At 36.2% G+C, this 14,232-nt stretch overlaps 1 protein-coding gene across 1 annotated transcript in view; it reads right to left on the bottom strand.

The window, feature by feature from the left end:
- The window catches only part of LOC128677358 (protein turtle-like), a 57,190-nt gene that overhangs the window by 7,878 nt on the left and 35,080 nt on the right, over positions 1-14,232 (bottom strand). Inside the window, exons 4-10 of the mRNA XM_053758130.2 lie at positions 13,944-14,054; positions 11,006-11,209; positions 10,370-10,521; positions 2,406-2,547; positions 1,817-1,947; positions 1,256-1,415; positions 281-437 (exon numbers count right to left, since the gene is read on the bottom strand). Of these exons, the coding sequence (XP_053614105.1) occupies positions 281-437; positions 1,256-1,415; positions 1,817-1,947; positions 2,406-2,547; positions 10,370-10,521; positions 11,006-11,209; positions 13,944-14,054 (1,057 nt within the window). The remainder of the gene's footprint in view (positions 1-280; positions 438-1,255; positions 1,416-1,816; positions 1,948-2,405; positions 2,548-10,369; positions 10,522-11,005; positions 11,210-13,943; positions 14,055-14,232) is intronic.

Raw genomic sequence — 14,232 nt, 5'->3', positions numbered from 1 at the left:
TACATATCGAACAACTCTGCCTGTTATCAAAAGAAATACTAATAACATACTTTTGAGACCTATCACAGGCAAACGTCTATTGGAAAAAAATACTCCGTTCCATGTCATCAGTCATGTCGACAAGAAGAATACGCGTGGCAATGATCTCACAACTAAAGATGTCAAAGACTATGCGAAGTGGCGTAGAACAGCAGATCCTATGTTATGCATAACGATTGAGGAATTAACTGGTGAAATGCTCAGATGAGAGAATGAGAGAGATAGAGAGGTTTTATCTTACCTGGAAGATATTTCGCTCTGTTCTCCGGAACTGTTGAAGATCCAGGTGAAGCTCGTCGGAGGAGGGCTAGAGTCCACCGTACACAGAAGTTGGACCGTCTCGTGTTTCAAAGCCCCATACACTTCTCCTTCATTAGGCGTTTTACACATTGGTGCATCTGTTCAGGAATAACATTATTTTAATCGTCAAAAACCCACAATAATGCTTAGAAATGTTGGTGTTTGTTCCAGTCAAAATAGTAGTAGTTTAAAAATATCAAAAATCTTCGCAACAAATCCCGAAAATAATTGGAAATTTTATCTTCCTAATTATAATAAAGTACCCGGAGATGTATTATAATAATTACAAAATTTTTAAATTTAAGTTAGGTAATAATAAAATGAAAGAAGCGGTGGTGGTGTAATGATTAAGACGCCCGCCTATGGATCGAAAGATCCCAGGTTCGAATCCTACTCGAGCCACATGAGTTTGTATAAAAATCTGACTCATATAATAGTAGTTTTCATCGACCACAACTTGCTTCAGGTGAAGAAAAACATTGTGAGGAAACCTGCAGACTGGTTGATTATTATTAACTTGTGTATGAAATGCAGAAGGCAATGGCAAACCACTCCATTAATAATGCCAAGAAAGTTGTTGTATGTGTTTCATTACACGTAATGACCATGACCCTCAGCCATGAGGAATACGACTATGAAGAAGAATAATAAAATACTCTATTTCAATATGTATTAGAGACTCACTGAACACAGATTAATCCAGCGAGGTTTTTGAAGTTCGGTTGTTGTGCTTATGTATATTTTAACCATGTATTGATAAAAAATATATACATAATGTATGTATAGTATTCGTATAGTAAAGTAACTACCACCTGCACCACAGATAATGCTATACCGGTAGCGTCTTGGTCTTCACTGACATGATTCGCCGAGTCACGCTAAGAAGACGTAAAGAAGAATGTAAAAAAGGATGTACATCTGACTAGCAGGGACACGGAGTTACTGGTCGCGCGACCCTCGCTGTTGTAGGCAGAACAGCGGTAGTCTCCCATGGTGGCGCGCGTCACTCTCTGCAAGACCAGGCCCTGGTCGGTCAGGATGATACCCCTGCTTGGGTGGTGCTGGATCTCTTGGTCCTGTAACAGTTACTTCATTACCGTAGCTTTTTATAGTGTTGCCGAACTATTGATAGATTTTTTTCAATCGAAAAAGGCTATTCTATCTATAACTATTTTGGAACAATACTAGATAAAGAACAATACTTGTAAGTTACATTGTGGTTTCATGCGATGGCCAAGTCGTATTTATTTAAAACCTAAAAGATTTTTAATATTAATATGAAAATGACTTAAGACAGAAGGTCCCTTAAATAGGGACTACAAATTAATCGACTTGGTAACATGGATCTCACAACTTTTTACGGTAGAAAAACTGAGCTGCGAGACTTGGGTTTTTTACAGCATGTTTTTGATGGCATTGATATCATTTGGTAGCAAACTTAAAACACCCAAATTTTATATATTTTAGAATATTTTACCTCTTTATACCACGTGAGTCGCAGAACCTTCGGGTTAGCCTTCACTATGCATTCGAAGTATATATCCTCCCCTTCCTTGATATCGTTGGGGTTTAGGATCGCCCCCAGTCTGAGAGACACAATCGGAACAACTGAAACATGGAACTGGGTTATAGCTTCATTTTTATATTGTAACTAGAAAACAAAAATGGCTTCTATATTCAATGCACAACTTTCTATCGCGATATTATTTGGCTTGTTAATATAAGTGGCGTAAGTATTGGAAGAAACGAAAATAATATATTGAGAAATACGAAAAAGTATGAAATTTCACATAATAGTACAAAAAATGTATTTAAAATACGAGTGAAGTTCACCCCTTTATTTTTATCATAATTATAGTTTACCACACCGAATGGTTGACCCATGCTTGACAGCCGATGGGAATCTAAATATTCTTCATAGTCGTATTCCTCATGGCTGAGGGTCGTGGTCATTACGTGGAATTAAACACACACAACAACTTTCTTGGCATTGAATTCGTGATATCGGGTTTTGCACACAACAACCCCGAATGCAACCGGGACCTAATGATGTGATAAAGACATACAATGTACGTTTAGTTTCCAGCGGTCCTCGATGACAGCATCGGGCAGCCGAGGGTTCTCGGCTCGGCAGACCACCTCCGCGTTGTGGTCCTCTGACTCCGGCACCAGGGTCAGCACGCTGAGGGTCGCGTTTGTCTCCGAGAACTAATGGAACAAATTATATTGTTTTTATTATGTGTTGGAAATATAATTTTAATAGTTGTCGATTTAATTTATTGTCTGAGTCCCGAGGTCGGTTCACAGGGGCACATTCATTCGTGACTAGTGTTGAAAAAAATGGACATGGTAGCGAATTTTATTTAACCAGCTCCATAAAATAGTATCCACAGTCCGCTGCAGAGCGACAATGTGCTCATAAAACACTGGGTCCCGAAGACAACAAGGCTTTATAATTCCTTGTTATATTTTTGGATAAGTACATTATATTTGGCCACAGAAATTAATGTAAATTCTATTACGATTGGAAAAAATGTATGTTAACTATAGGTCAGAAGTACGTGAAAGAAATTAGAGGAGGCTTTTGCCCAGCAGTGGGACATAAATAGCTATTAAAAAAAAATTTTGCAACTAATGCTTTTGTCTATCCGGTAAAAAATAAAAATTATGTTTTAATAAGAGTACCTATATAAATACAATGTATATAAAAAAATAAAATAAATGTTGATGTTGTTACAATATCATCAAAGTATATAGCCTTTATTCCCATTTCCAAACAAATTTTGCATAATGCGAAGTATTCTCGTGTAATGCAGAATGCCGACCAAATTATGTGAGTCGGGGGCGAACACTCGCGTGGAGGCCCATTCCTCATGCGCGTGACTTGACGGGATTCGGGATTCAATTTAAATAATTAGTTTCTCGAATGAATAAATAAACCATGTGTGACATCGGCGACCCTCCAAATAATATATTTCTTAGATCTTTCTTTTCTCTTTTTTATCAAATAATATTTATTTGTGGCCGTCCAAATCAAAAGGGACCTTATGGCGCCCGACACTTACGTCATTGCGTTGTTTTGTATTCGAACAACGGCAATAAAGACCTAAATGCCAGCCGCCATAAGGTCCCTTTTGATTTGGACGGCCACATTCAATAAATTATATTTTACAATTTCAGTACATGACTGAAATCTCAGTTTATAAAACTTGTGTTTCGAGAAACCTGGAAACTATACAAATACTAGCGGGTATAACATAACAAATTATACATCTAAATCTTCCTTAGGAATTACACTATCTATTCGTAAAATCCGCATCAAAATTCGTGCAGTATGTAGTTTTTGAGTTTATCGTGAATAACAGACAGACGTTGCTGTGGACTTTGTTTTATAATATGTAAGGAAATAGTACCTTTAGACTTAGTTTCTTATTAATTTATAACTTTATTTTAACCTTTACAGTGGTGTACTTAAATGAATATTTATATATTAATCAAATATTTGACATAAATATTTCATAATAATATGTTTACTCCACACTCCGTTAAAATTAATTATGTACAATTAAGCTACTTGTAGTCACTAGAATTCGTTGAAAAGCTAACAGATTCAATTTGTTAATTCATAGGTACCTAGATTTCCATTAAGGTAAGCGTGATTTCCGAAATACTTATGTAAATCTAACCAAAGCAACAGTAAGGGCTATTTTCGCGTACGTAAGAGCATTATCGTAATCTCTGCATTAAAAGAAAAGGTTTCGTTTATTATTCTTTGAACCCTTAGGGTTGTAACCCTCACTTTATTCCCTTTGCCTTTGTTTTATTTCACTTACATCATTGCTTACAGCTGTTCATATACTATTCTTATTATATAGCTCTAATTGTATATCTCTTTTTTATATAAACCCAGAGCACGCATACCTAACAAAGTATTCATATGTAATTTATTTTAATCAACAAACTATGCAGTGAAAGTTTTTCAATATCTGGCCATGTTCTAGTCGCCACATCCAGTAGAAGGCAAATTGAAAATCTAAATCCTTTATTCAACCTCTTCTTCTTCTTAGCGTGTCGACTCGGCGAATCGTATTTGTGAACAATTACGCTGAACTTAAGACTACTGCCGGCTTCTAAAGAGCAAGTGAAGAGCCCAGATTATACTGAGTTGATGTATTCAAGGGTGACAATAGCGATAGTTTGACAGCTAAGGATGCTGAAGACCGGTTGAAGTGGAAAAGAAAAAGTAGGAAGGTCGATCGTGCGGGCTCAAACGAGAAGACTCTCAGATACAGAGAAATTCATGTTCATTTATTTGCAAGTGCCACGCACAAACTTTCAAAATCTGTTATACAAAATAGCCTCATCTTTGGAATTCGTTCTCGCAAGAATTTCGGGATAATAATATAAATAAAGATTTCTTCCTTTTATTTTTCCATTCAGAGTTCTCTTATGCTATGATTTCACAGAAATCCTCCACTAGATTTGAAAAATAGAATTGAATAGAAATTTCGTAGAATATGATGAGCCGGCGTAGACATTCCTACGCCGGCTCTTAATATTCAATATTATATTTACGTACATATTGACTATACAATGTATAGACTTTGTGAATTAATTAAATGTATATAAGAAAAATGTTGCGGATACTTCTGTAAAATTGTATTTAGAGCATCAAAACAAATTGAAATTAAATGAATATTTTAATGTTTAATATGAAGAAGTACAATTTTATACACTTCATTCCACATACTGCATGGCTCGACTATCTGACCCCATCATGGGAATTTTCCTCATTCAGGTGTTATTCCATTCCGGCAAATTGTCTATACCTAATTATACAGACGACCTCACAAACTTTGACATTATATATTAGTAAGATTACTCGGGCTGGCATTTGCGGGTGCTATTCGAAGATGGAATAATTTACATGATAAGCACGGTATAATTTGCGTAACACGGAGCGTAACAGTACAACCCAAATATGCAAATAAATTTAATTCTCTGTTATTATTTTCAACCAATTCTCTCTCTCTGTTTCATTTTCTATATTTTTCTACTATAAATATTTATTCACTCCATCATATCTTTATCTCAAGTTCCATAAAGTTTCAGACTAAACAGATGTCTCTGCATAGAAATAGATTGCTTGGTTTTCATTGAGCTATATTTCCGTGAAGCTTATTTTAATAAGCGAGACTGGCGAGCTATCACTATTTACCTTCAACCAACTACAAACAACTTTCATCTATAAGCCCACCATACAGCTGAATGTAACATTTGAGTTCTATCTACTCCGTGAGGGATAACATTAACGTATAGCTCAATCTGTGTTATTTGTCCGTATATATTTATTTATATATTTATATCAATCTGTCTGTCCATAAGTTTTATTTTCAGGCCCAAGTGTGATTAACCTGCGATTTAACAATTTTTATCGTTTTAAAAGTGTTTCCATCGTGTCATTCATATCTTTTAATACCAGGTTGAGTTTCGATTTGCCTTCGCCAGAAATAAATTACATCCTGGTTTCTTTCACCAAGCTCTCAGATATGTATGATAGGTTGTAACCAAATAGGTATTCAATTCAGTCAAACCAAACATGAACAGTTTCCTAAAGTAGTGACAAGGCGTGCTCATCAATAAATTTTCCTTTGAATACCTTAGATGGCATTTTTTTATTTTTATGACGAGTTGAAGAACCTTATATTAATAGAAATATATGTGAAACAATCACGGGGTGATAACATTAATTCTTTCAAAGATTTGACAAAATTATTTCGGACTCACTCAAACGATCCATAACTGATATTCAAACGTGACAGCGCGTACATTATATCACTTAGTCGCAAATGAAGCTGTTCGTTGGACCTTAAATATTGTGTATCTCTCTCACTCTCTCATCACCACTTATTCATTTTACATTCGGAGCTGTGTTGTCCCGAAGCAGAGTTTGCGTAAAATAAACCAGAAAATATTGAAGATTTGGCTATGCTTTTACAATCGGCTGCCAGTCTGACGTCAACCCTCTGTGGATGCTATTGTTACTTATCAGCTGTTAATGCATGTGTCCCTAAACGCCTCGTTATCCACGAGAGGATTAGGAATGGTCCTATTCTAGGGCGGGACCACAAGCCTCCTTAAACATTGTGTAGATGACTAAATCCAATCCGTCCATTATTATCTCAACTATTAAACTTGTTATTAAATCTGATTCAAACAGAGTTTCGTAACAGAGCCTCCTGTGAAGGATAACACTTCTATTGTGTTAAAATAACTATTTCAATAGCGCCAAACTTTCGCTCTTCACACAAACCTTCAGCTCTTGATAATGTTTATTAATTACTAGTCTTTCCCTCGCCTGCCTCCATCGCGATAAGACACAGCCTTTGTCTCCAAATCGCTTAGACGCGTCGAGTCCCTGGCGAAGTATAACCACAATATTCTATGGATAATTTTACGCCTTATGCTTAACGAGCTAACTCATTTCCCATTTTTAGGATTATGAAAAAGTAGAACAGAAACTCACATGTACATTAATATTCAATGTTTGTAATTCTATTTGCAATTTAAACCTTTCATTTGATGAATTATTGTTGAATTTGGGTATAGACCTAGACGTGGGTCATTAAGGGCTGATGATAAAGATGATGATGGATGATGAAATGTTGAAGCCAACCTCGAAGAATCTTACAGTAATGGCCCCTTCTGTCTCCGCCAGCCATCTCTGTCCCGGGCCTTCCTCATCCAGGTTGTTGCCAGCAATTTTCTTCATATCTCATCAAGTTGTCTGATGTTTTACATTTCTAGTAGTTTGTAGCTTTGGTAAATATCATTTAATATAGAATATGACGTGAAAAAGTGCCTGTGAAGGCCATATTTCTGAATAAATGATTTGATTTTAATTTTATCATTCAATTAATATCAAAATTATATGAACCTGACGGATTTTTATGAAATATATTATATAATAATACAGCTCAGCATATTGTTTTACATTATTTTTATACAACACAGCTTTGAAAAAATAAAAATTTAATTTGATAAACAAAAGCCGACCGCCCAAGACCAAACACATATAGTACAATAACAAATAGAATGACGTATTATTGTAATGTGCGCGGTTCAGTGTTCAGATTTCTTAATTAAATTTGTAATAACAGATGCTCGTTACGAGCCTCGTGCCTTCTGATAATTATGTCCATGAATAATGGAATAATTTTAGGCCGAGCTCATATTGATTCTAATGATGTGGACTTTTTACACTGAGTAATAACCGCTCTTATGACAGAGACAAGCGGTTCACAAAACCTCAATTCTTATATCATATATGCCAATATCGTAAAAAAAATAAGTAAGGCGGAAAATCAAACTAAAAAAGGATTAAGAACACTTTCTGAAAAATTGTTACAAAATCTTTGAGACGATGCTGTACTAAAGCTACGTGCTAGCTTACAACATCAAGCTTTATTGAGCTTTACCGTTTATGATATAGAACCTATTATTTTCGACATTGTAAGCTAACACGACAAACGCATGATAACAATTTTTCGAGGCCTATATTCGATAAAATCTATGAATTTCGGAAAAATTTTGAACAGGTTTATATATTACTGGTTTTTGACTGCGGCTTCGCCTGCGTGAGTTTTCCAGACACATACTTATGGACATATTTCTTGGTTTACACAAATTTACGCCGTGTCGTATTGGAGCTGGCAAAGTTTATAGTTACAATTTTATAATATTACGGATACATAGATATACTAGCGGCTCATTCTGGCTTCGCTCGGGTAAAAACCATAACAATTTATACACCAAAACCTTCTTCAGGAATCACACAGAATCAGACAGACAGACGCGGAAAGAACTTTTTTTTATAATATGTAAGGAATATATATAAAATTTCAAATGTCTCACTTTAAAAATGTCGTATTAGTTATACAAAGTTTGTGAGGATGTGTGTATGTATGTATGTTTGTTTGTTTGTTACTCTTTCACGCAAAATCTACTAAACCGATTGTTATGAAATTTGGGACACGAGTAGAATATAACCTGGAATAACACATAGGGTACTTTTTATCCCGAAATTCCCACGGGAGTGAACCGCCGGGGCACAGCTAGTCAATATAAAGTACTATTATCGTGTTTGTTATTATAATGAAGTTCGGGTATCTCTGTGGAAAATGTACTGTAATTTTAATCGAATGTATTCGCACAGTTTCCCACGAAATCTTTTGTGATCAGTTCACGAACGTGCATATGCATATAATTCACACGAAATGCATCCGTGTCCGGGTCCGGGCGCCCCGCATTACAATTCGTCGAAGCAAATACATTCGCACTCCGATTTTGATCCGAAAATGAGGTGAAACATTTGAAATGGTTGTTATCTACTCGTTTCCCATAGTGATTTTATTAGCCGATATTAAAGTTTGGCATGCGGGTTTGATAGAGCATGTACCAGCTTCTTCTCTTCTAATGGATAGTAGAATGTGAGGAGTTGGGCTACGAATAGGAGATTCTTCTTACAGGCGATAAATTAGCAGAAATCGAGCTTCAACTCTACCGATGAGTAGGCTACGGGTTAAGCTTAAAGAAATAGCGTAACTAAATAGAAAATAGTCCAAGATTCGTCGTGGTAATTCAAACGGTCACGCCGCTAACGCAAAATATTCCAGCCGCGTGACGCCCGCGGGAGCTGGACGAAGGAGGACGGTTATTGCAGGAAATGTCACTCAACTGACCGCTTTCTACACGGACGTATTAAATTCTGAACCCATATCTGTATGGAGAATAACTTCCTCTTTTATTTTCTAAGAATCGTCTTATGGTTAGTCAATATTTTGACTTCGATTCGATTCGCAACAGCTTGCACGTCGGTGACATAGCAGACAAACTCTGGGAGTGCCACCTGTGCTGGTATGGTCATGTTTCTCCTAAACCGTCAAGTTACATTGAGAACAAATGCCTGGATATGCTGTTTCTTAGTAGCCTTGGCAGAAGGGGCAAATACAAAAATGCTGCTTGATTTGGCCAAAGATAATGTGCGTACCAAATTCAATGGTCTGACGACTAGGAACGCCGTTGACCATGCGAAGTGGGGATAAAAAGGAAGCAAGCGGTCACTGGGCTTCGATTCTACGGCTGAGGACGGAACCGGGAAAACGCGAGAGAGTCAAGATATTGACTTTTTATTTTGGCCATAGAAATATCAATTATTTATGAAACAATTTTAACACGCATTATCAAACATGATTTGTCAATAATTTGAAAATATTTTTGTGCCATTTGTGTATTATCTCTATTGGCTACGAAAGCTTGAATAATATTTTTAGAAACATTAATAAATAAAGATAACTAAGTTAAAGAAAACTTTTCAAAAATTTGTCTACACAAAAAAGATAAACTCGCAAAATCTTATGGTTCTTTATAAAGATGGTAAAGTAAACGAAAGTAATATTTCAGGTTTAAAAGGATTTGTTGTAGCTGTTGTAGATAGCAAAGTGTTTTAAGGACTTTTCGTAATGAGATGAAGACTTTTGCAATTAAAACTTTAGTGTTAATAGAGGACGATACTTATAGGGTTCTGTACCTTGAAAGGAATAACGAAACCATTATATTTGAACTCTTAGTTAGTTGACGATAAACTTACATGTTAAATTCTAATGTAAATAGTATATGTTTAACCGTGGTATCACTTCCTTACATTATAATATTGTATTTCCGGGCCACGCTTCGATAACAATTTTAGCATAACAACGATTATGTGCTATTCCATGAACAAATAACATTTTTATTTCATTTTTATTTAAATCACTTTCTCACAAATTTCGCCGAATCCATACGCTGAGAAGAAAATAAAGGTGGCCCAGTTATATCTTGAAAGAATCTTGAGAAAAAAAGCATTTTTTTGTTTCGACATTACCTAATTTAAAAGAAAACACTACATCATTTGGTCCTTTTTATTGCTGATGGCTTGTCAGTGCGTGACCGTGCTGTTTGATCAATTCAATGGAAAACTTAAGTTACTCACATTCTTGACACCCCTCTTCACTGGTCTATCATTCTTCCACCACGTGACCTGCGCCTCGGGTTTCGATCCCGTGGTCTTGCACTCGATCTCATAACTCCTGTCTGCCGACAATTGGACATTCTTGTCCAGGATCTCCACCGTCAGTGGCCTTACTGCAACAAACTGCTTTAGTAGAATGTGTTCCTGGATTGTTTGTTGGAAAAATTACATAGATAAACTCACCATTTAGAAAAGAAACAAAAGTTACAACTATGTCGCAAAAGCAATTTTTCCAGCCAGTCTTTTGGTGGTATGAAAAAGAAATTAGCAGTGAACCGGCAAGATCTGAGTAGACTACTCCATATCTTCCCGTCGATGTCTTACGAGTAGGTTTCATAGTGTAGAATGTTAACAATGATATTTTCAGAGATAATAATTTTATTTCTATTATGTTGGTGTTATACGAAACAAAGCTAGATGGGTCGCCAATGTAAAGGAAATTGCTGGCAACATCACATACATTTTTAGTTACCCATACAATGACTATGTACCATATATGCGAAAGTATCTAAACTGGAACTATCGCTGGCCAAGCGCGCGGACGAATCACTGTGCCATGAAGATTATCTTTCTAACAATACTTCACAAATTACTTACAATATAAGTCAAGGATGATGAGCTTGGTCTCCGGCGGCGCCAGGTTGGTGTTAGAAGCCTGGCAGACCAGCCTCGCGTTGAGGTGCTGTCGCCCAACGTTGGGGAAGGTCAGGTTATTGGCGGTGACGCCGTCCGAACGCAAGGAGTATGAATCGTCGAGTACTGTGTTCTCTAGGTACCATATCACGCGAGGCTTTGGATCACCTGGGTAAATAAACTGTTTGTTTGAGATAGCTTGCATATAAAAACACATATATAGAAACAAAATACATAACAATAAATGCAGCGGCGGAATTACCTATAAAGGCTTTGTGGCAATCAACCGTCAGAAAGAAATAAGTACATATACCAATCGGAAAATTAAAGAAGAAGGAAAACATCACAACGAAGATGCTTTCATTAACTAGAGTAAATTGATGACATACATACTTAAATATATATATCTGTACATATATATTAATCTGTATAATGCGACAACTTAAAGTATTTATAATTGTGATATAGGTTACTTTGTGACGCGAGCACAGTCACGAGCAACAGCTAATGTATGATATAATCAATCATCTGTTGTACCGTATTCCCGTTCACTGGTAGATAAATGTGTCTTCCACTTTACGTCACATTGTTGTTTACTCATTTGGGAATTGAAGGGTTGCCGATAGCGGAGTTGGAAAGTTTGCCATATTTTACAATGTTGCAACGTTATTATTCACTATACATTATTTGTCTTCGTCGCTCTCATAAGTAGAACTTGCCTGTGCGAGTGAGAATGCCCTCAGGGCTCAATTCTTGCAAAAACAAACCAGACTGATTGGGGCTACGGGGGGCAAAAGTGTCCAAAAACTATTATTATTCCAAATATTTTCGTTGTCGTTAGTTAGAGTCGGTTTTGTTACAGTCCATTCATAACAACACTTATATGGATCAAGACGGTGGATCCAAGAGGAAGGAGGGATGGCTCATATTTGAAACATGAGTTTGTATGCAATCTGACTCACGTATAGTAATATTCATAATATTCATAAAACATCGTGAGGATACCTGCTCACTGGTTGACAGTCAAACTCACTAGTATTTATTAAACTAATTGCAACCAAATATCAGTAGTTAGTCGTAAAAGTCAAGTCACGCTTTAGGCGACTTGAATAAAATCTAATACCAGTATAAACATTATAAACACATTAGATGAGAAATTGGAAACTCATCCGAAGAAAATTCTTCTGTTCCATTTAAAACATCAAATCCTTCCCAATTATGCGATTGGCTTAGTAAGCTCGAAAGCCTAATTAGGCATCAAAATAGTATTTTTACGAGCGATTTGGCAGCTTTTCGACTCATCCGATAAATGCGACTCAGAAATGGGAGCGCTGTACAGTCGACAGCACATCAAGCTATCCGAAATCATTACAAATTCGCCGCTACTGCCGTAGCATAGAATTCCATGCAGCTTAACTACCGGTTGACTAAAGTATTTGGTTTACGAAACTGGAGTCAATTGATATACATACAGGAGTATAATGGATATTGGTTGTCAGAATTCTTAGGGTCTATATAAATAATTTACGATGTAGTGTTATACAATCAATCTTGATTGAGTTTTATTCCCATGTAACAAATGACCCTAATGTATACGAAACAAATGTGTTGTTGATCTCATACGATAATGGAAGCGAAAAAAAGGAATTGAATTTGCCGTTTAAAATTCAGTTGTTGATGTCGAAATCTAAATTTCGATTAATTATCAAAAGACAAAGTTAACCAAAAATAATGTTTGGGATGAAAATCATGTTTGGGATAAAAATCATGCAGTTTTTTATCCCAAACACTGACTAATAGTTATGTGTGTTTGATATTTGTTGGGTGAAAAATAAAATGCATTAAGGTATTCAAATAATGTCTTTTTTTTTTATTAAAGCATATCAGCAGGGATGTTTGAAATATGGCCTAGAAATATACTATGTTAAGACTCTCTCAACTGAGCGCCGCTGATTTTTCCTTAGCCGTTGAGCGACGTAACCCAGGGTTCGTTTTCCTACTTTTTCGTCTCCACGTATGATCATCGGCATCCCTAGTTGTCAGACCATCGGCACGCTAAATCACGTGCAATTAACGACACTAGATAAAGTAAGTGTACATAATTACTTATATAACAATGTAGTTATATGTTTTTGTGTAACAAAACAAAGTAACAGAGCAGTTAAATTAATGTTAGGTATATAAACGAAAACAAAAAGTAATTAATGGGCACAAGTCTAGATGCCACACAAAAACCGTTTGCTTGCTCTTTTACTCGCATTTTATCGTGTGAACTTAAATTCATTATGCGTTTATTAAACCATTTTGAGTGAAGTTTCGTGCTCGGGTAACGTAGTTTTAAACTAATAACAAGTTTGGCTCCGGTCATTGTAATAAATATTATAAATGAAATAGGCTAGTCTAACGATAGAAGTACCTTCAGAATCAAGAATATATAAATATTATTAACGATAATAGTGACGTAACTTACCAGACAGATAAATAAACTATTCTATGAAATAAACTGTAAATGATTTTAGGTTAGAGATGCTTTCTTCCTTCCTTGCCTGTGGCTCCGGCCTGGACCACTCCATATTCTCTCGTTTATATCGTACTAGGTGACTAAAGGATTAATAACCTAGGCAACAATAGTATTGTATGTAAGGTTGACATTGACACAGGTGCCGCATCGTTGTGCTCCTAAAATCTAAATCACAACCCAATCCTCAAAATTTTAAGGTTAATTTTACGCTGACGCTGGTTTCGTGGCGTCACAACCCAAAAACAAACGCGAACATGCAGAGATGAGAGAGAAAAATGCTTCCTTCCTTCTTAAAGGAAAGGTATGATGATATATGGCTAAGAAAGATACTGTAAAAAGGCCTATTTGTTCCTCCTTCAAGAGGTAGTGTAGATAACTCACCACCAGACACCTCACAGCTGATTTCAATAGTGTCTCCTTCTTTGTAGGGCTCCAGCAATCGCGTCTGGTCTCTCGTCTTTGTGTCCACTATTACTGGCCTTTCTGGTGGAGCTGCAAAAAATAAATAAAATGTTTAGTACAACCTTCCACGGTAGAGAAATGTTTAACTAAAACCAGAGAGATCTCAACTCAAAATAGATTTACAAGATTCCAGCCGAACATACATACTTGCATACATTGCAAGTTGAATAAAAGCTCGTAAAATTAGGAATGAAATGGATCAAAACCA

The sequence above is a fragment of the Plodia interpunctella genome, chromosome 17 (assembly GCF_027563975.2).
Source record: "Plodia interpunctella isolate USDA-ARS_2022_Savannah chromosome 17, ilPloInte3.2, whole genome shotgun sequence".
Taxonomy (NCBI): domain Eukaryota; kingdom Metazoa; phylum Arthropoda; class Insecta; order Lepidoptera; family Pyralidae; genus Plodia; species Plodia interpunctella.
This window is presented reverse-complemented; position numbering and strand designations above follow the sequence as displayed.